The 23,204-nt window shown below is 34.0% G+C and overlaps 1 protein-coding gene across 9 annotated transcripts in view; it reads left to right on the top strand.

The window, feature by feature from the left end:
* Positions 1-23,204, top strand: part of USP15 (ubiquitin specific peptidase 15) — a 141,571-nt gene that overhangs the window by 47,974 nt on the left and 70,393 nt on the right. For 3 of the 9 annotated variants that reach the window (XM_007105256.3, XM_007105258.4, XM_055085567.1), the window contains exons 6-7: positions 3,579-3,640; positions 18,300-18,386. In XM_007105256.3, the coding sequence (XP_007105318.1) occupies positions 3,579-3,640; positions 18,300-18,386 (149 nt within the window). Of the gene's footprint in view, positions 1-3,578; positions 3,641-4,352; positions 4,517-6,413; positions 6,703-6,767; positions 7,610-10,511; positions 10,782-18,299; positions 18,387-23,204 lie in introns of those variants that run through there. The other 6 variants (XR_003680306.2, XM_055085570.1, XM_055085568.1 and 3 more) reach the window with 6 other exon arrangements.

Raw genomic sequence — 23,204 nt, 5'->3', positions numbered from 1 at the left:
TCTTTCGATTATCCTTGCCTTCAGATTTACACTCTAATAATACCAAACTGAACTACTTATAGTTCCCTAAGCCTGCTATGCTTTTCCATACTCCTGTGCTTTCATATATGTTGTTCCATCTGCCTGTTGTACCATTCTCCCCAGTCCCTGCATTCATCCAGAAAAAGTCCTTTTAAACATCCAAATATTGAAATTAATCATCCCATCCTTTCATATAATCTAACCAGATCAGATTATTCATCTTTCAAATTCCAATTCAAAATTTGTCACATCATTTCTTGAGCCTTTCCTGATCTATTTATCTCGGTATCTAGTTGAGGTATAGGATTTGTTTTACTTTGGAGAAGAAATTTCTCCCTTAACTTCCATAGTGATTTACATATACGTCTTCTATCATTCATTAAGTTATTTATATATTAAGCTCCCCAACTAGACTGTTTTTTAGTTGGACTTTGTGTCCTATTTATTTTTATTTTAGTACCTAACCGAGAGCCTGCCACTCTAGTATATGGAAGTTTTTTGTTTTGTTTTGTTCTGCTTTATTTAAAATTGATACTGATATATGATGGAAGTTACTAAAAAAAATCAGAGGAACACAGGCTTCCCTGGTGGCGCAGTGGTTGAGAGTCCGCCTGCCGATGCAGGGGATACAGGTTCGTGCCCCCGTCTGGGAGGATCCCACATGCTGCGGAGCAGCTAGGCCTGTGAGCCATGGCCCCTGAGCCTGCGCGTCCGGAGCCTGTGCTCCGCAACGGGAGAGGCCACAACAGTGAGAGGCCCGCGTACCACAAAAAAAAAAAAAAAAAATTAAGAGGAACAGAAGGAAATTAATTTTTTAGCAAATGCCTACTATATATCAAGCATTGTACTCGGCTGTAAAACAGTGATTTTCAGACTTATTTTAGCCATTATATTCTTATGTGAAATCTTATGAAATCTAATATGTATTACAATTAAAAGGAGTTACCCAGTTGAAGCTGAGTGTGAGACATTTGGAACTCTACTGGTTAGTCAACACTCCCCTCCTTAGCCAGCCAACTTCCTCTTTCTGTCTTCCAAATAGACGTACACTTCTCTCCTTGGTTACCATCCATCAGGACTTGAGGTAGCTCCAGGAGTACAATTTAAAATATATAGGATTATTCCTTTAAATCTTTTCAGTAATGGATTCTGAGTAATGGCTGTTACTCTACTCATCATGTACATTAGAAAACCAAGGCTTAGAGAATTTAATTTGTTCTTCTTGATAGGAATGCATTTATCAGAATGAAGATGACAGAATAAATTATTTTAATAAGAATATTAAATATCTTATTAAATATATTATTCTTATAAAATATCTTTAGGGACATTTCATCTTTTGAAATAGGAATGGTTCAAAGAACATGGATTAAATTTTCTAGGTTTTGTACCAGTTATTTTCTGACTGATGATAAATGAACTAAACACTATCTTAGACTTCAAAGTTTTTTTTGTTTGTTTTGTTTCGTTTTTTTACTGAAATCAAAAGTATCCTCATTAGAAAGTGAAACAAAGATACATTATTGAAGAGTTTATCTCCCAAAATGGGTGGTCTTTATCTCTCTCCCTTGTATGTGTGTGTTCAATTTAATTAAATCTTAAAATCTTTTAAAAAATAATTTCATTTTGAGTTAAAGTTTTAACCATGAGCAAAATTTTATTCAGAAAATGATACATTTGAATAAACAAGTGAGTTTTAACGTTTCTGGTGGCCTTCAACATTAATATCTGTGACTGTAAAGACAAAAAGAATTTAAAGTACAAATACTGCTAGGAATTAAAGGTTACAGTTGAACTTTAAATATTTACTTGATTCTTCAGCTTTAAGACCTTCCTTTAAAAAACAAGCCATAAACAATGATATTAAATGCATAACTTTGAAATTTTCTGTAGGTAAAATCTTTTGTTTTATAACTGGTTCAAGTCCTCCTAGAGACAAAGTTTGTATGTATGTATATATTTTTTTTATATAGTATAGTTTCTATGTAGATGTCTGTAGAGTTATAAGTTGTAGCAAAGGAAAACCTTTCTTCAGAAGTTAAAAACTACTCCCTAAATTCAATTTTATAAATATGTAAAAATATGTAAATATATATCAGAATGATGCCAGTTGAGCATAATGGTTAATTGTCTATGGTAGGTAAGGAGAGAAATATGATCAGGGAGGGATCAGGATGGCAGGTATACAGTGCACTTATTCATTATATGTTACATATACTTCATGTGTGTGTGTTTTTTTGTTTGTTTTTTTGGCCGCACCATGTGGCATGCGGGAATCTTAGTTCCCTGACCAGGGATGGAACCCGTGCCCCCTGCACTGGGGGTGCAGAGTCTTAACCACTGGACCACCAGGGACGTCCCTCATATGTGTTTTTTGAATGTAGGAAACAACTGTTTTTCTTTTAAAAGACAACTTTAGTATTTTAATTAGCATACTCTTTCCAACAGCAAGATTCCATGAGTTTTTTAAATCGCTATTTCATTGTTATATGTGTTCTGAATCAGGCTTACATTTTACATGGTTAAGATCCAAATGCCAGCTTATGAATTGCCTGAAACATGTAGTCCATAAAAGTATATTACTAAGATTATACAGAACAGGTTACAAAATTGCAATTTTAAGAAACAAGAGTTAATGAAACTGAATATGTAGAATATATGCAAATTTTTAATGCCTTGAATTTTCTTCAAGGCATGTTTTCTATATTATAGTTTTCCTGTGGAAATTTAGATATTAACTTGAGATGATCACATATTTCTTTTGTTAATTTAATTATTTTGGTTAGTTTTTCTTCTTTGCACAGACTTGCCCCTACTAAAAACTAGAAGAAAGCCTTCTTTTTTAGACTGAAACATATGAAAAAAGATTCTGGGATGTTTTAAAATAAAGTATAGCTCACCTTAGCCTGTACTTTTCATTTATTAGAGGTGTTTTTTGTCTACCCTGACCATGCTGCAGTAGGGAACTTCAGTCTGATTCTCGCACACGTGGCTCTATCGTGTATATATTAAAAGATTTTATAATTTTATAATGTAAATGAAGACAAATTTCAAAGCCCCAAACAAATTATGTGTAATTATGTATACTCTGTAATTTGGGATTATCTTTGCCACTGTTCCTCAGTATTTGCATAATAATAGCTGACTGAGACATCAGTATGTTTAACAACAACTATAACCGTTTATTCAGCATCTGTTTTTTGCACAGTACTTTTACAAGTTACAAATAGAAAAGAAATAGAAAATGTGCCCTAAACTCAAGGAACTTATATTGCATCTAGTTTTTTATACTTAAAGTCATAGAACCAATGATTTTCCGTGTAGTGTTTTACCTTCTTTCTTTCTGACCGTCATTGCTGACTTCTTATATTTAAGGTCTCTTTATCTCCCTTGGCCAGCTTTGGAATCAAAATGCAAATACCTCTTCACCTTGTCTCCTGTGTCCTTTAAGTCATCGCAGAGTTACTTTAGTTTCTTAGCATATACAGCTAATCTTCTAAAGCTATTTTAACTTCACGGTTAAGGAAAAACACTCTTTTATTGTGTCTTATTTGCAGGTGTTAGTGATAGAACAGAAGAATGAAGACGGAACATGGCCAAGGGGTCCTTCTACTCCTAAGTAAGTGCTCCCACTTTTTATGGCTCAATGCATGATGTTTAAGCTTTGATTTCAGATAATAAAATCCAGAATGATAGAAGAACCTAATTGTATATTGCAATTGTAAATATATATAACTTCTTTATATTTTAATATTTTATTTTCGTATAGAAGTTATCTAAGTTTGCACTTAAATGAATATGCTGTAATTTAAAAGCCTTCCAATTCTAATCTCTTTTAGAATAAGGTACAGTATAAATACGTTATAAATGTAATGGTGCATTGTCTAATACAATCAAATCACTATTAAACATTTTGTTTAATATTTTTCAAGCATTTTGCGGTATTTTTAAAAGTATCTGTTAAAAGAATGCTCTTTATCAAAATGAATCTGATGTGAAAGCAACAGATATTTTAAAGCTAATCGTGAAAGCAATATTTTATTTATTTAGATACGTGTTTTAGAATATAACAGCACAAGTAGAGATAAAGGAGTATAAGAATTGCTTTTGATGGTAAATGAGTGATTAGAAACCTTTTTAACTTTTTTTTTAATTGTGGTAAGAAAACATAACTTGATATCTGGCCTCTTAACAAAGTTTTAAATGTGTGCACTTACAGTATTGTTAACTGTAGGGACATTGTTGTACAGCAAATCTCTAGAATTTATTCATCTTCTATAACAAACTTTATTCCTGTTGAAGAGTAATTCCTCATTTCTCCCTTCCCCCAGCCCCTGGGAACCACCGTTCTACTCTCTGTTTCTAGGAGTTTGACTAGTTTACATAGCCTCATATAAGTGGAATAATACAGTATTTGTCTGTGATTGGCTTACTTTACCAAGCATACTGTCCCTTAGGTTCATCAGTGTTATCACATGTGGCATGATATCCTTGCTTTTTTAAGGCTGAATAAAATTCCATTATATGTATATACCATATTTTCTTTATCCATTTGTCAATAGACATTTAGGTTGTTTTCATTATCTGGGCTATTGTAAATTATACTGCAGTGAACTTGGGAGTGCAGATGTCTTCAAGATACTGATTTCATTTCCTTTGGCTATATACCCAGAAATGAGATTTCTGAATCATGTGCTAGTTCTATTTCTAATTTTTTGAGGAACTTCCATACTGTTTTTCATAGCAGCTGCACCATTTTACATTTCCACCGACAGTATGCAGGGGTTCCAATTTCCCCACATTCTTGCTAGTACTTGTTATCTTTTGTTCTTTTGATAATAGGCATCCTAACAAGTGTGAGGTGGTATCTCATTGTGGTTTGATTTGCATTTCCCCAACGATTTCTGATGTTGAACATCTTTTTAATATACCTGTTACCTGTCTGTATGCCTTCTTTGGAGAAGTATCTATTCAAAGAAGTCTCAGGCCCATTTTTTAATTTAGTTATTTGGGGGTTTTGCTGTTGAATTGTAATGAGTTTCTTATATATTTGGATATTAACCCCTTACCAGATATGTGGTTTAAAGATTTAAAAATAAGACCTGATACGGGGAGGGGGAAGGGTAAGCTGGGATGAAGTGAGAGAGTAGCATGGACATATATAATATATAAACTACCAAATGTAAAACAGATAGCTAGTGGGAAGCAGCCGCATAGCACAGGGAGATCAGCTCGGTGCTTTGTGACCACCTAGAGGGGTGGGAGGAAGCAGCCGCATAGCACAGGGAGATCAGCTCGGTTCTTTGTGACCACCTGGGGGGGTGAGATAGGGAGGGAGACGCAAGAGGGAAGAGATATGGGAACATATGTATATGTATCACTGATTCACCCTGTTATAAAGCAGAAACTAACACACCATTGTAAAGCAATTATGCTCCAATAAAGATGTTAAAACAAAACAAAACAAAACCTGAATCTGTACATCTAGAAGAAATCTTAGGGGAAAAGCTTCATGACATTGGTCTAGGCAGTGATTTCATGAATATGACACCAAAAGCACAAGCAACAAAAGCAATTATAGACAAAAGGGACTACATCAGACTAAAAAGTTTCCGCACAGTAAAGGAAGCAATCAACAGTGAAAAGGCAACATGCCGAATGGGAGGAAATATTTTTAAGGGTTTTAGGATTATCAGAAACACTTAGGGCTAGTTGTATTTCAATATTTGGACTTTCTGAGAAGTAATATGGTACATGTGCCACCTATTATTTTACTGTTTTTGTAGAGTCCAGGGGGACTCTTATAGTTAAGCACATTAATATTCAGTAAGTATCCACACTAAGTAAGATAAAGAGGAGTGTAAATAGCATCATTTCAGTTCAGGTTAGATTGCCCTGAAGTGAATTATGAAAAATTTTTTAAGTTTTCCGAGCTTTTGGAATTTCAGATTTTCTGATAAGAGATTATGAATTTGTGTTTTGAAATCCTTAAAATAATGATTCTTCAATAAATAAATAAATAATTTAGTAATTGCTAACCTAGCTAATAAACTAAATTGCCAAGTGATAGTTTATTAGAATACAAAAAAAATTTTTAATCAGTATCTAGTGTATGAAAAGACTCTCAAAAAACTAAGAGTAAAAGGGAATTCTCCTAACTTGTTAAAGCCTATAAACCCAAAATCTGTAGCTAACATTTAATTGAGAAATTTTGAACACAAACCAAATAAGATTAGAATTTTAAAAAGAAATAAAATTCATTATTTGCATATGATGCAATCTACGTAAAATCCAAAAACAATCAGCAGACTACTAGAACTAAGAGAATTCAGCAACATTATCTAATATAAGATTAATTTGTAAAAATTTATAGGTGTTTTCCATACCCATAGGTCAACGTTCTTTTTTATGAAGAACCAGATAAGTATTTTTAGCTTTATGGGCCATAGGGTCTCTGACTCAACTATAACTACTGATATAGCAGTAGGCATTGTGTAAACAAATGCGTGTGGCTGCATTCCAGTAAAACTTTATTTAAAAAAACATGGATTTGTCTTGTGAGCCATGGATTCCTGACCCTGCTATATAACATTACTAACCCACTTAGAAAATAGCATAACAAAAAATAACTTAATTAGGAATGCATAAAACCTTCATGGAAAAAAATTCTAACTTCATTAAAGACAAAAGATTATTGTGTACTATATGGCTTAACGTAGCCTGTTTCTCTAAATTTATCATGTCAGTGCCTCCTATTCAGAATTCTATCCTGGGGCTTCCCTAATGGTGCAGTGGTTAAGAATCTGCCTGCCAATGCAGGGGACACAGGTTCAAGCCCTGGTCGGGAAGATCCCACATGCTGCGGAGCAGCTAAGCCTGTGCACCACAACTACTGAACCTGCGCTCTAGAGCCTGCGAGCCACAGCTACTGAGCCCACGTGCCACAACTACTGAAGCCCTCACGCCTAGAGCCTGTGCTACGCAACAGGAGAAGCCACTGCAATGAGAAGCCTGCGCACCGCAACAAAGAGTAGCCCCCGCTCGCCACAACTACAGAAAGCCTGCACGCAGCAACGAAGACCCATAGCAGCCAAAAAGAAAGAAATAAAATAAATTTTAAAAAACAGAAACAAAAACAGAATTCTATCCTGACCTTTTTTTTCCCTCTGTTTGTGTGTATGAGAAACTTCAGAAACTCATTCTAAAATTAGCATATTCCAATAAAGATCCAGGATTAGCTAAGTCAGTTTTGACAAAGAGGAGGAAGGGAAGTGTTTACCTACTAGATAGTAAGAATTACTGCAAAACTATGGTAATAAAAACACTATGATGCTAGCAAAAGAAAGGCAAATAGACTGGAATAAACTAGTGAGCTAAGAAAAACTCCTGTATGTATGGTAAGTGGCACTGCTAGGCAGTGAAAAACAGTTGCTTAAAGCAGATAGGTAGCATGGACATATATATACTTAGTGCTTAGATTTTATTAGGAGTACTAACTATTTGGAGGAAAGAAAGCAGAATCACTGCCTTAACACATTACATACAAAGACTCCAGAAGGACTAAAGACTCAAATAAGAAATGTAAAGCTTTAAAGCTAATAAGATATTTTGGAGAATATCTGTGAATTAGGGATCACAGAACATACTGCGAAAATTAATGTTTGATTGCATTAAATTAAGTATTTCTGTTAAAGGAACCATATACAAAGTTAAAAGTCAAATGTCAGTTTTAGAAAATCTAAAACCTACAAGAGAATAATACCCACGGTGTACAAAAACTGCTGTGAATTAACAGAAACAAAGCAAACAAGCTTTTAAAAAATAAAAGATATAAATAGTTTAAAGAAGGGGAAGCCCAAGTGCTGACAGGTAGCTGAGGAGATATACAAACTCACTAGTAATCAGAAAAATTAAAGCATGAGATACAATCTAATAGCCATCAGAATGACAAAAACTTAAAACGGTGCTAATAAAAAGTGTTCGGAGGGTTGTAGGAGAAGTCTTATGTACTGATGGTGGGAGTACAAACTAGTAGCATGCTATATATCAGTGTTTAATTAAATCAGGAATGCTTAACCATCTGACCCATCACTCGGCGGAATTCTTCACACAGGTCCCTGAATATACATCTTTGTAGCTGCGTTGTTTGTCGTAGTGGGGATTTGAAGACAGCCTAGCTAAGTATCTATCTCTGGTAGAGTGAATAAGAAAAATGATGGTGATATACTGTGGAATGCCAGTGCAGCAGATAGAAGTAACAGTGGTGAGATCTTTGAAACTGGATAAGCTTTAAAACATAGAGTTGAGAGAAAAAATAAAAACAAAATGAGATTTCACTCAGTACCATTTAGGTAAACTTAGAACATACTATGTAAAATTATAATATTCAAGAACATTGAGAAAACACCTGTAGTGGAGGAAAATAGTACAGATTAAAAAAGTTTGAGGAATTAACATTTATTTATATGTATATAATTGAAGTAAGGATGCAAATTCTTTTTTTTGGGTAAATGGCATCTTTTAAAAAAAAGTAGAATTCTGTGTGTTCATTGAAGTTACATTACAAGCAGATGTAACTTAGACAAATTCAACTCCAGCAGAAGGCATGTAATTTTAAATTCCTCAAGATAGAAACTTCAAGTTATTAAGATACAGAACAGCCTGTTTTATATGCTTAGAATTGTCATCATATCTGTCAGGAGACAACCCCTCATCCTCAACATGGTATGAAGATGCTAGTTCTAATAAACATCACTAACCTGGGGTCTGTCCAGTGCTCATACTGCTTAGCACATAACCGTTTCCTACCTAGAGTGTCAAAAGCCAAGGAAAAAAATCATTAAAAGCTATAATATGGTGATAGAAGGAAGAATCACCTGTTGAGTTTGTTAAAACACTGTTTCCTCAGCCCCATCCCCTGAATTTCTGTTTCAGTAGATCTGGGTAGGGCTCATGAATTTGCATTTCTACTAAGCTCACAGGTGATTCTAATGCTGTTGGTCTAAGTATCACACTTTGAGACATTCTGTAGATAACGTTTTTTAATATGTATTATGTGAACCCCCATAGGCAGCAGCTTCCAGAGTCCTCCCCCAGACCAGCAGAATATAAATCTTTATGAGGGGACTCAGGAATCTGAATTTTATGATTCATTTCCTTTTTGGTCATATAACTGCACAGCTGGAGATGAAAGGGGAAAATAATAGAAAGTTTCACTTTTAAGTGCCAATAATGCATTGCACTGCACTGATGGAAGAAGTTATCCAAAGTACTGTAGAACATCTTGTTTATTATTTAATGTTTTCTAAAGTGAAAAATGTTAGTGGTTTTCCAAACAGACAAATAAAAATAATTCTTTATAAATAAAAATAATACCAGTTTCAAAAAAACAAAAACCACACCACTACAGTAGGCATATGTTCAATAAGAGAAAGCATGTATCTAAGTGTCTGACTTTTCTATACTACTGAAAACAAAGAAATTAATTGTTCTGAAGGCCCTAAAATCATACTAGGCTGGGTTTTGTTTTTTTTTTTTGGCTGCGTTGGGTGTTCCCTGCCACGTGCAGCCTTCTTGTTGTGGAGCACGGGCTCTAGGCATGCGGGCTTCAGTAGTTGCAGCACGTGGGCTCAGTAGCTGTGGCTGGCAGGCTCTAGAGCTCAGGCTCAGTAGTTGTGGCGCACGGGCTTAGTTGCTCCGTGGCATGTGGGATCTTCCCGGACCAGGGCTCGAACCCGTGTCCCCGGCATTGGCTGGCAGATTTTTAACCACTGTGTCACCAGGGAAGTCCCTAGGCCCATTTTTATCAGAATGGAGACCATATAGCCTCATCTGAAGAAATGCTAAATATTTAAAAAAAAAATGTTAGGCGTAAAATACAATTTTGTTTAAAACCATGTAGTCCTATTTATAAAAATGTATATACCCTGAGACAACCCAAAATCTATATTAGAAACCTAAGAACCTACCTAAAAAATTTTCAAAAGTTTTCTATCTGGATTTTTCTGCTAGATATCAATTTATAATTTGAATTTTTCATCTATATTCATGCTGTATTTTTAAAATATTAAAATGCTTAGTTTTTTCAGAACGTGCATTTCTAATCTAGTTCTTAAGCATCTCATTTCTTAAAACCTCTCAAAAACGTGATATTTTCTAATGATACCATAGTAAAGCTTAAACCACTCTAACTTTTTTTCTATTCTGTTAAATTTGACTATTTTCCAAAGATGTTGGCATAGGGTGGATAGTCTGATTATTCAATTGGAGATGTGTGGCTAGTTACATCTTGTATTTTTTTAAAATTATTTTAAAGTAGAATAATTGTAGAATCCTGGGTGTTCCTGAAGAGAGGAGAAACCTAATCAATAGATTATCCCTTACTTTCCAGGAAATTTGTTTAATGTTAACGCCTTATTCCTCAGAAGCAGTACAACTTTATTAATTGACTAAATTGTACTATTAATTTTTTTCTGTATGGTTTCATTTAGGTATAACTATCTCAAAGAATGCCTTTGAGATTACTAACATTATGGAAATAAAAAGGTCCAAATTTTGCTGTTCTCCTGAAATAAGTAAAAATTCTTATGAGGGTATCATGAGAAGTTGATTTAATTCAGACGTTTTCATTAATTGCTCAAAAATATTGACCAGAGACATGTGAGTAAAAATCTGGTGGAAGAAGATAAGCATCATTGATAACTGAAGAGGCAGTTTTCATGGGCTAGAAAATATTCAGAGAAGAATCCAAAATCAACAAGGTAAGGCATGAAAGACTAAAAAAAAATCAAATAGAAAACTAAGCCAGTAGTTCTTAACTCATATGTTGTCCCCCTGCCGTCTGTGTTGTTCTGATTAACAGAATTCCAAATTGGTGACTGAAGCACTAAGTATAAACTTAATCTAGTGGCATATTAGTATTTTTACAGCACTCTGTCCCTGAGTGCTCTGCTTGGAGAGAGGAAGCACTTTATAAATAAAACCATTGCATACTGTTTTTCAGTTAGGATAAATAATAAACATCTAGGTGACTCTGCAATATTCTGGGTTTTTTTTTTTTGCGGTACGCAGGCCTCTCACTGTTGTGGCCTCTCCCGTTGCGGAGCACAGGCTCTGGACGCGCAGGCTCAGCGGCCATGGCTCACAGGCCCAGCCGCTCCACGGCATGTGGGATCTTCCCGGACCAGGGCACGACCCCGTGTCCCCTGCATCGGCAGGCAGACTCTCAACCACTGCACCACCAGGGAAGCTCTGTTTTTGTTTTTTTTTTACACCAGCTGTTTTGCTATTGTACCTGTTTAAATACAGGTAGAAAAACTTAGCATATACTTTAGAATTTTTTAAAGCGTTATTAAGCCCAATTTGCATATACAGTAATTGCATGGTTAACTGTATAAATGGATTCAGAAATGGTGGATAGACCTATTAGATTGAAAATTCATATTAGGAAACTTGTCAGATAAAAGTGTCTTCATTTTAACAATAAACTGTACAGAGACTTTTCAAGTGTTTATAAGCATGATAGTCTCTGCTTATTTGAACCAGTAGATTTGGTTATGACAGTTTTATTTTGGTACTAAAAGAACAGTGGTTATTATAGTTCACAGAAAGTGCATTCTTAAAGTTTCTATGAAAGTATACAAATTTGTTACCAATTTTAACCTTGTTCAAATACTGGAAATTGGCGATTGAGTGATTTTGGATGTAGGGGTCGAGAGGATGGCTCAAGAGCCAGTTTTTCATTTCTTGTCATTCATGCATATTCATATATTTTAAATTAATAACATGTCTTCAATTTGAAATGCAACCTGTAAGCCATAAATCTAGGGTAACATTCTAAAACCTGCAATTTCTTGTCATTTTTAAGGACATTTTGAGTCTTTATAAATTTTCTTTCATGCTTCATCTCATTTTATCTTATTGGTCTCATTAAGAAAAAGACATAGAACACATTGTAAATCAACTATACTCCAATAAAATTTTTTTAAAAAGAAAAAGGCATAGAATGACTTTTTCTGAGACTCTAAAGTTTGAGGTAATGGAACAACCAAACACAACTGCCTAGGATGAAGTTAATTATAGGGAGCCAAAGCTTGGAGAGTAATGAGAACTGCAGGTATGGAGTTATATTCCTAGAAGTGAGAAATATTAGGCGTATGTGAATTTTCTAATTAAAAATGTAAAGAACTGTATACTAAACCTTAAAGGGGGTATCCCTAAGAAATGATATAAAACAAAGATCAAATAGATAATCGTGTAGATTCAGGAAAACTTGGATTCTGTTTTGTCATAGAGGCCAAAGGAAAAAAGAGCTTCTAGAAGAAAGGGAATGGTAAGCAGCGCTAAATGATGCAGAAATTACGGGGAGACAGAAGAGATTTGGTGTATTTGACAAATGGGGTCAGCATGATGAGAATGACAAATAGTAGGAAAAGAGGGGATGAATACCTAGTCAGAAAATGGAACACCTGGTGTAAATAATTCATCATGTAATGTACTGAAAGAAGGAAGATAACTAAGGTGTACTTGGTTGGAAAGGCAGGATTCCTGGAGAGAAAAAGAAACTGTGTATAAATCTGTTTGTTATTTAAATATACACATCCTTTCCTGGGTGTTTGTCACCTAACGATGAAGGCAGCATAATGGTAGAATGAAGTTCTTGTGTACTGCTATTTACCGATAAACTGTTTTTTTCTGGTTATTTTATTTTGGTGGTCCAAACTCCAAATCTTTTTTAGGAAAAGCTTGTGCCTGTACAAAACACACACTTCCCATAACTCTGTACTTTGAGGTTCCTCAATTTAATATTCATTAAGATCTTGAGTGTGTATGCAGATTTTCCTTGGAAATGCTGAAAATGCACATCGGTTAAATAAATCTTTCCTTCATGTAAACAGTTACCTACTTTCTGTTGTGGTAAGATAATGTATAACCTAGTACTATGTCTCCAAGATTTACTAAAGAGAGCATGGTCACAGTCAAGCTTCTTAGTGTTAGCTTCAATATTTAAAAGCCATGTCCAAATTTAATTAAAATTAAGACATTTACATAGTATATGTCATGCATAAATGAATGTAACTTAAGTATTCATTTCTCATATAGATGCTTGATTCAGAGGTACTCACATATAATTATTGGTTATTTTATTTCTTTCTTCTTCCCCTGGTTTGTTCTAAAAAGGATTTGAGCAATTTACAGTAACACATGTAAGTCAAAGTTAATTATATGAATAGATACAAAAGTCAGGACAAATGGAAAATAAACAATTGTCATAGTAAGATGAAACCAGAGAAGTTAGCTGGTAGGGAGCAGTAAGGGCTTTTGAAGTTACTAAAATTAATCTGCATATGTATGAACTTATTTTGGATCGTGATTCAAACTACCCAGTTTTTGAGACAATTGGGGAAAAAATGTGAACATGAACTGACTATTAGATTGGGACAGACAGTAGTATCAAAAAAGATTTCTGGGCTTCCCTGGTGGCACACTGGTTGTGAGTCCGCCTGCCGATGCAGGGGACGCGGGTTCGTGCCCCGGTCTGGGAGGATCCCACATGCCGCGGAGCGGATAGGCCTGTGAGCCATGGCCGCTGGACCTGTGCGTCCGGAGCCTGTGCTCCGCAACGGAAGAGGCCACAATGGTGAGAGGCCCGCATACCACACACACACACAAAAGATTTCTTACCTGCTAGGGATGCATACTGTAGTGTTTACAGGTGAAATTATAAATGTCTGGGATTTGCTTTAAAATTGTCCAGCAAAAACATGAAGGAATGTGGAGGCCGAGGAGATTATAAATAAACCAAGAGTGGTAGAATGTTAATAAGTTTTGAAGCTGAATGACTGATATTGGGTACATGAGGACTTGTGTATGTTTGGAGATATCTGTAATAACACAGCAAAAATAAAAATGGGTTGCAGTTTTGGTGTTGAGATTGATAATGGTTAAAGAAAAGTAACTGTAATTTTATTTTTTTTAAGTGGAATGTTTTGTCAAATACCATATAGAGCAGTCAAAATGAGGAACAAAAATCAGGTTATGAGAAACACTTTATATGTAAATTTCCTTAAATTGTCTTTTGTTTAAGTATTTAACACCCTGCCTGACATAGAGGAGACACATAGCAAATGCTTGTTGAACTGAACTAATCTATATCTCACAAGAGTAAAAGTGCTTAATTTTTCAAGAGATTTAAATTTCTCTTTCTCTAAGAACTTACCCTAGGATGATTGTTAGAAATGGTGAAAGTTTAAGGTCGGTCTTGTTTTTCTTAATAAGATAATTTTCATTTTTTAATGTCAAAATTTACAAATTCGGGTTGTTTTATATCAGGTTTGAAAATAACTATAAAAAGTTTTAAAAAACTTTTTGCTATGTCAGTATTCAGACTTAATTTCTCCATATTTTGATTGCTCAGTATGGTATTAGATTTCCATGTATGTTGACTATTTAGGTAACTTACAAAGAATAAGCTGTATTTTTCTGTTCAAGTAAGAAGTTCAGGGCTTCCCTGGTGGCGCAGTGGTTGAGAGTCCGCCTGCCGATGCAGGGGACGTGGGTTCCTGCCCCGGTCCGGGAAGATCCCACATACCGCGGAGCGGCTGGTCCCGTGAGCCATGGCCGCTGAGCCTGCGCGTCCAGAGCCTGTGCTCCGCAACGGGAGAGGCCACAACAGTGAGAGGCCCGAGTACCACAAAAAAAAAAAAAAAAAAAAAAAAAAAAAGTTCAGCTTAGCCTGGAATTGCAGGCTTTTAGTTGAAACATTGGGAATAGGGAAATTAAAATACTGCATTCACTTGTCAGGGATGAAGTTTAATTTTCTCTCTTCATGAAATCATTTCAGCTAAACTCACGTTTTACCTTCTTCTGTCTTGTTAAGAGACGATTCACTGTGTTATATTACACTTAGCCCAAACTAGCCAAAATTAGTTTAACACTAGATAAATGGCTTAATATCTAGTTTATGTATAATATTCTAAGCATTTTATTCACTCATCTCTTCAGAAAGCTACTAGTGCGAAGTTGCTAATAAACTGTAATTTCCAAGTTATATCAAAGAAAGAGAGTTAAAGAGCTCAGGTTATAATCCACAGATTGACTAGTCAACCCTTACACTAACTCCACAAATGTTAGCTAGGTTGGGCTATGTGTAATCTCCGTCAGAAGTTGGAATCACAATAGATAAGTGATCTATTAACCATAATGTCTGTAACAAGGAGGTAAAGAGTGTTATCATACTTTCTATTTAGCTGTGGATCACCACATCCATCCTGCTCTCTCTGATCTCCGTGCTCTTTAAGAACAATCTTTCTACCAATAGTATTTATCTCAGTGTTTCCTAGACCTCGTTTTTCCTTCGTTATCTCCTCTCTCCTATACATATAAATGCCTAGCATACTGCCACACGTATAGTAGACACTCAGTTAACACTAGTTCGTGCTTTTGTTTCTTTTCCAGTTTCATCTTCCTTGCTAACCTATAGATATAAACAAATCTCTCCCATCTTTTAAAACAAGACCATCAGCTTCCTCTGAATACCACTTAGTTTTTCTTCTAATAGCCAACTTCTTTAAAAAGGCAGTGCTTACCATTCCTTACCACATATTCAGAATTTAACAAAGTCCTTATTTAACTTTTTTTAAACCTAGTTTATTTGACCTCTCTTTAATACTTCTTTTTGATAACTATCTCCTAAAGAAATTCTCTTATTTTGAATCCATGATACTACAGTTTTTTCACGGCTACCTCCTTGGCACTATGCAGTTTTACCTGCCATTGTTTTTGTATAGTGAAGGAGGTCAGATAATAAATAACACGTTTGTGTTTTTATGAAAATAGTTTTGATCATGGACAGGTACCCTGAAAGGATCTTGTATCCCCCTCAGTGTCCATGGGCTGTACTTTGAGAACTGCTTCCTAAACCTCCAAGACATGTTGCCCTTGCCCACTCCACTGTCTTAGTCCCAGCCTTTATTACTTCTCACCTTTGTTATTTTTATAGTCTCCTAAATGCTCTTCCAATCTTCAGTCTCTTTCTCTTCCTCAGGAGTTACCTTTCTAGAATACAAATCTGATTACGTGATACTCTTAAAATCTTTCAACATGCCACAGCACAATTGGATAAAATCCAAATTCCTTCAGAGAACATAAAAAGGTTCTTCATTATCATACCTACCTTACTAACCTCTGTTCCTATCACTACACCCTACTCTTTCAGCCAATTCATTGGTAATTCCCTAAACACATCATGCTTTCTATAGTCCCACACATTTTCACATGCTATTCTTTCCACCTGGAGTACTCTCACTTTCCAGTTTCTACCTACCCCTTCAACTGCGCACATCGTTTTAAAATCACTTCATGTTACTACCCACAAAATTTGACTTTTTGTTAATAATTTTAAAATTTGTTTTAGGATTTATACTGTTTTATAGTTATTTTGCTTGTATCATTTTCCCCTATTAGAGTATGAGCTATTTGAGATCAGGAACTGTCTCTCTTTGTACTCCTAGTACTTAACAAGGGCAAGGCATAATGTAATCATTTAATAAATGTTTGAGTGTTTTAATGAATTTCATAGAAAATTCTAATACTGTTCTGGGATAGAGTTGCTAATGAATAGTAAAAAGGCCACAGATGGGCAGAAAAAGGGAAAACAATATATATATATGCCTCAGCCATATATAATATGTAATAAATATACATATTATAAATAAAGTAATCTTTATTTTCATAATTTTTACTATAAGTAAAATTCAGAGGAATATTTCAGTTTCTATCTGTATACCTGAAAAGTTGTGAATTGAATTAAATTGTACTCAGATGGATCACATTTTGAAAAATTAACCTCCTTAATTGATTATAAGTCAGTCTCGGTGTTTTTAGATTGTTTTCCTAAGTTAGCATTCTTAACACAAAGGTAGAAAATGCCAGAATACTTCTATATTAATATTAATTCTATTAATATCTTAAAATTAGTACCTTAAAATATTAGTATATTAAAATTACCTTTTAAATTTGTTTTCTCCCTTGTTTTATATTAAAACTTGGTTGCTTGTATTTTTTGATTTGAGCTTAGTACAGTTAAATAAAATCTTGTAAGGGTCTTCCATCAGAAAGGCAGCTAAATAGAAGTCCCACTTAATGTAATCTATCTGTATATAACCTGCATCAACAACAACAAAAAAACTCTCCTTTAAAATGAAGAAAAAAATTTTACCAATATTTCGTAATACATAAAACTTCAAAAGTTAAATAAAATTTTATATGTAAGAAATTTTATTACCCACCACTTAATTTAGCAAAATCCAAATTACCTAAAAGCAAATTTTGTAGATTACACTTTCCTACCAATGACCATTTTGCTGTTCATTAGCACCTGAGTAGAGGAAATAAAATAATTTTTAAACAGTAATCACTTTGGGCCTCACTAATTTAGAATTTATGATGAATGAGATACTGGACTGAAAGTATTAGCCTCTTACAGCCCGTGGCCTAGATGTTGCCTAGTAAATTAAAATTGTATACAAAATTACAAGGGAAATTAAATCTTTTAGAGACTTTTAAGTACTACTTTAAAATAATCATTCCTATATAATGGATTTTTTACTATAAATCGTGCCTATAAAGCATATTTGTTGATTAAAAGCCATTAGTAATTTAGATTTCTCCAAAAACATTCTGAATTAGTGAGGTGTGTAATAGTGAGATTTGTATCTGTTCAGTTTTTGCAGGGATAACCTTGGCCAAAAATTACTTCTTGGGATCATGTTTGGAATTCTCTTTGCTATTTCATCCCTCTTGCCTTACAGTTTTAAAAATTGGTAAAATCTATGATATCTGTGTCTGTGTTGTATATAATTGGAATGCCATAGTACCTACTGAGACACAGAGTGGATTTCTTTTACATGCTTCCTTTAAAAATTAATATTTTAATTCCATTGATTTAAGGAAATTATTGCTTGTAAAATATTAATAATGGTTACCTGAACTCAGAACTGGGTGTATTGCATTAGTAGATTTATAAGAATAATATCAAGTTTTATATTTAATTTGATAAATTTCCTTTGAAAATAATTCCCTTATATACTATTATTTTTTATATGAACAAATACATTGGAAATTGAAAACCAAAGGGTATATGGTGATTTTGCTCATAAATCTGTTCTCCAGCATTCATTTACTACATACATTGTCATCTGTAGTTCTTTTCTTTATTTCATAATTAATTTCAAAATTCAGCATTTTTTATCTAATTTAACATTTTCATATTTTTAAAGGTCCCCAGGTGCATCCAATTTTTCAACTTTACCAAAGATCTCTCCTTCATCTCTATCAAATAATTATAACAACATCAACAACAGAAAGTAAGCACTGAATCTTAAAAACTCTTTGTTTAATTGATCGCCCTATTGTGGTTGCAAAAAATCTCTTGTATCTAAAATTTAGGATAAAAGTCTTAATGCATTAAAATTGATTTTCTTTTAAATCACTGGTCAGTTCTTCAAGGAGTAACTTCACAAGAAAGCAAGCAGATGTATAAACTTCTTGATTTAATATATATACTACAATAATTTACTAAAAGAGAAATAAAGCACTTTCAGAATTTCATATTCTAAACACTATAGAAATATATATACAAGTCTGTTAGAATTCAAATTTTTAGGAACAGTATAAATTTCAGATGTCATTTTAGAACTAGACATGTAATCACAGACAATACAGACAATAGTGTAGACAACACAGACAATAGTGTTTTTTAAAAGTTTATCAGTGATTCTCAACTGGAAAACATACAAATTTTTATGTTTATCAAAAAGGCAATTACTTTTTCTGAAAAAGTTTGGAGAAACAATTCCCTTCCTCCATCAGGAATAATATTCAGAATCTTAGGATTTACAAAAATTACATGAAAATGTGTGCCATATTGCTATAAGAAAAAGGATTCAAAGCCACTTGGGATTCACTATAACGTCTGACATGGATGTATTACCTTGAAAATTGGCATGGTTTTATATAAAAGGATAAAAGAAAACTTTATTTATAATTAGTCCATTCAATTATGGGAAGAATTTTAATCCAGAGATGATTATTGTCCTTTTACTTCTTGGATATATACATTGTAGTTTAGGTATTAGGTTTACAGGATTTATGTAAATATTTACACTACTTGTCCAGTTCATAAATGGCATCTGATTATTCCAAAGGGTAAATTCAAAAGGACTGAAACTATTCGTGAAATAATCTTTTAAAAAGCACCGTTAATTGAATTTATAGGTTTAATTAATGTTCCCTTAAAATTCTTATGGAGAGGTGGGGCTTGACAAAATGATTCTAATTTTAACATACATCTGGATTATAAATATATAAGAATAGCCAAAATAACTTTGGAAAGGAAAAACAATGAGAAAGGATTAATCCTACTGAATACCACAACCTGTTATAAAGATATAAGAATTCAAACAGCATAGTACTGACCCAAGAATATACCTCCAGATCAATGGAATAGAAAAGAGAGCCCAGAAACAGACCTTTATCTATAAAAGAATGTAACGTGATCAGAAAGTATCCTAGACTAATGGAGAATGGGCAGATTATCCAGGAAATGCTATTGGAAAAGTTGGATTGCTATTTCTCTTTAAAACTTTAAATTAAAATTTTAATTGTCAGGCATATTAAAAATTTTAAAGCAGGGCTTCCCTGGTGGTGCAGTGGTTTAGAGGCTGCCTGCCGAGGCAGGGGACACGGGTTCGTGACCCGGTCCGGAAGGATCCCACATGCCGCGGAACGGCTGGAACCGTGAGCCATGGCCGCTGAGCCTGCGCGTCTGGAGCCGGTGCTCCGCAACGGGAGAGGCCGCAGCAGTGAGAGGCCCGCGTACCGCAAAAAAATAAATAAATAAATAGCAAATAAATGGAAAATATTCTTGCTACAAATGACAAAGGAAGGGCAGATATTCTTAGTATATCAAGCTCATAAAAATCAGTGAGAAATTTTTTAAGACAACTAGGAAAATAGGTAAATGATGCAGCTGGGCAATGAAAATAAGAGAATTAAAACAAACATTTTAAATGTTCAAGTTCACTACTAACTAGAGATATGTAAATTAAAAACATAAACAACTCCATCCACTTTCCCCCACCTCAGTCTCATTTGGAAAAGTTAAGTGATGGTGTCTGTTCTTGTAAGGATTCTGTTTGAGTGGTTGGAGTATTAGTCCAACTTTCGTAGAAAAGAGTTTGCTATATGTATCAAGAAGATTTAAAACACTAATTCCTTACTTCAGTAGTAACAAGATACGTGCACTGTAGTGTAATAGTGAAATATTGAAGACACTGGATATCCACAATTGCAGTGTAGTGTGTTCTCTTATATTTAAAAATGTATATCCACAGGCAAAAGATTAAAAGGAAATATCCTCCTGTAATCTGGTTTGTATTTTACATGGTATCTTTTAATGTAATTCATCAAAAGTAATTTTCTCATATGAGATAAAATATTATTTGTGTTTCTACCAATTGCAGATGGCTCCCACATTTACTATAAAAGAATTTGGTTCCAGGTATAACATGTATTTATAGTTAGTTATTCTTTGGAGAGATTTTTTAGCACTGTATATAGACTGTATTGAACATAGGCTGTATTTTGACCAGAGTTGCCGTATTAGTGTATGTGATCTGGTGCTTCTGTTTTTATCTTATTTCCCTCTCACAGTAAAAATAAGACAGTGCAATCTGATCTCAAAACCTCTAACTGCAGAAAATATTAAGAGAGGAATTGGAGTGTTGTCTTAAAAGTTTAGAACATGATTAATTAATGATTCTACTCCTATGACTAGATTATATTTTTAGCTATTTATATTTGTCCATTTTAGACACTAAAATAGTCCTTTCATATTAGGAAATTTTAATAGCAAATAGCTACTGGTACCACCTTACTTAAAAGTAAAACTTAACCTTTCTTAGTAAGGAACAAAATTTAAACAGTTATAAAATGGAGAGTTTTTTTTCTTTTTTTTTTTACTTTAAAAAATTTGAATTAATGTTATCATAACAATTATTTCACATAAAATTTATTTCTTGACTTTCTTTTCAACTTGTGGAAATAAGTAGCTGCTTAAGGCTTCAGATGGAAATAGCATAGTTTCTTTAAAAGTATGTAAAATGGATAATGACCTTTTAAGATTAAATACGTTTATGAAACTTCATATATGTGGAGATAATACTCCAGTGTAAAGTGCATATTAAAATCAGTAGTTATAACACAACGTTTATATGTCATTTATTTACAAATTCAAGACTTAAACTGATACATTATTAAGATATAAAGTTTTCATTTCCAGAAATAAGAATATTTTTTATAAAAGTAATAACAAAGTGTACTTGGAATTATTTCATTGAAGTTTAATAAAGTTTAAGTTTTTATTAAAGACTAATATTATGAAGAATCAAATGCCAGAATATTGTTCATTCACCCTGTGTAGTAGTTTTACTTGTTAATCTGTACAGTATTAATTCTTGCCTCACTTATAATTTAAGTACATTTTTAATATGTACCAAAATCTTTCCACTTTCCGCATTTTTCTTCTGTCTTGCTGCATTTGCTTTACTATAATACTTCCTCTAAAAAAATCTCTTTAATGTATTTATTGTCTCAACTCTTGGCATTCCACATCGGGGCACATTCTATTTTTCTGTTAATTCATTTAAAGCTCTTTTATTTGAAATGGAAATGTCTCCCTGTAAGAGATTAAGCGATGAAAAGGAACTAGATTTTGGAGACTGCCAGAGACTAGCCATCTGGCTTTTGACAAGTTAGTTGCTGAAAGTATTTCATTAACTGCAAAGTGAGCATAATTATAGTTATGAGGATTAAATTATAGATTTATAGTGTTTATAATGTTAAATGTAAATGCTAACTGAAAAGTCAGTTTCAGTCACCATCACCCTGATACCAAAACCAGACAGAGATGCTACAAAAAAAGAAAATTACAGACCAATATCCTCAAAGAAGAAAAAGAAATAAAAGGAATCCAAATTGGAAAAGAAGAGGTAAAACTGTCACTGTTTGTAAATGACATGATACTATACAAAGAGAATCCTAAAGATGCCACCAAAAAACTACTAGAGTTAATCAGTGAATTTGGTAAAGTTCAGGATACAAACACATGGAGAGATATACCATGTTCTTGGCTTAGAAGAATCAATGTTGTGAAAATCACTATACTAACCACAGTAATCTACAGATTCATTGCAATCCCTATCAAACTACCAATGGCATTTTTTACAGAACTAGAACGAAAGATCTTAAAATTTGTATGGAGACACAAAAGACCCTGAATAGCCAAAGCAATCCTGAGGGAAAAAAACAGAGCTGGAGGAATCAGAGTCCCTGACTTCAGACTATACTACAAAGCTACAATAATCAAGACAATATGGTACTGGAACAGAAACAGAAATATTGATCAGTGTAACAGGATAGAAAGCCCAGAGGTAAACCCATGCACATATGGTCACCTTATCTTTGATAAAGGAGGCAAGGATGTACAGTGGAGAAAAGGCAGTCTCTTCAGTAAGTGGTGCTGGGAAAACTGGACAGCTACATGTAAAAAATATACAAGCAGCTCATGCAGCTCAATATCAAAAAACAAACAACCCAATCAAAAAAATGGGCAGAAGACCTAAATAGACATCTCTCCAAAAAAGACATTCAGATGGCCAAGAGGCACATGAAAAGCTGTTCAACATCACTAATTATTAGAGAAATGCAAATCAAAACTACAGTGAGGTATCACCTCACACCAGTTAGAATGGGCATCATCAGAAAATCTACAAACAACAAATGCTGGAGAGGGTGTGGAGAAAAGGGAACCCTCTTGCACTGTTGGTGGGAATGTAAATGGATACAGCCACTATGGAGAACAGTATGGAGGTTCCTTAAAAAACCAAAAAGTAGAATTACCATATGATCCAGCAATCCCACTACTGGGCATATACCCAGAGAAAACCATAATTCAAAAAGACACATGCACCCCAGTGTTCATTGCAGCACTATTTACAATAGTCAGGTCATGAAAGCAACCTAAATGCCCATTGACAGTTGAGTGGATAAAGAAGTTGTGGTACATATGTACAATGGAGTATTACTCAGCCATAAAAAGGAACAAAATTGGGTCATTTGTAGAG

Source organism: Physeter macrocephalus, chromosome 6, assembly GCF_002837175.3.
Source record: "Physeter macrocephalus isolate SW-GA chromosome 6, ASM283717v5, whole genome shotgun sequence".
In the NCBI taxonomy this organism is placed as follows: Eukaryota; Metazoa; Chordata; class Mammalia; order Artiodactyla; family Physeteridae; genus Physeter; species Physeter macrocephalus.
The sequence above is the reverse complement of the archived record's forward strand: the minus strand, read 5'-3'. Positions and strand labels throughout refer to the sequence as shown.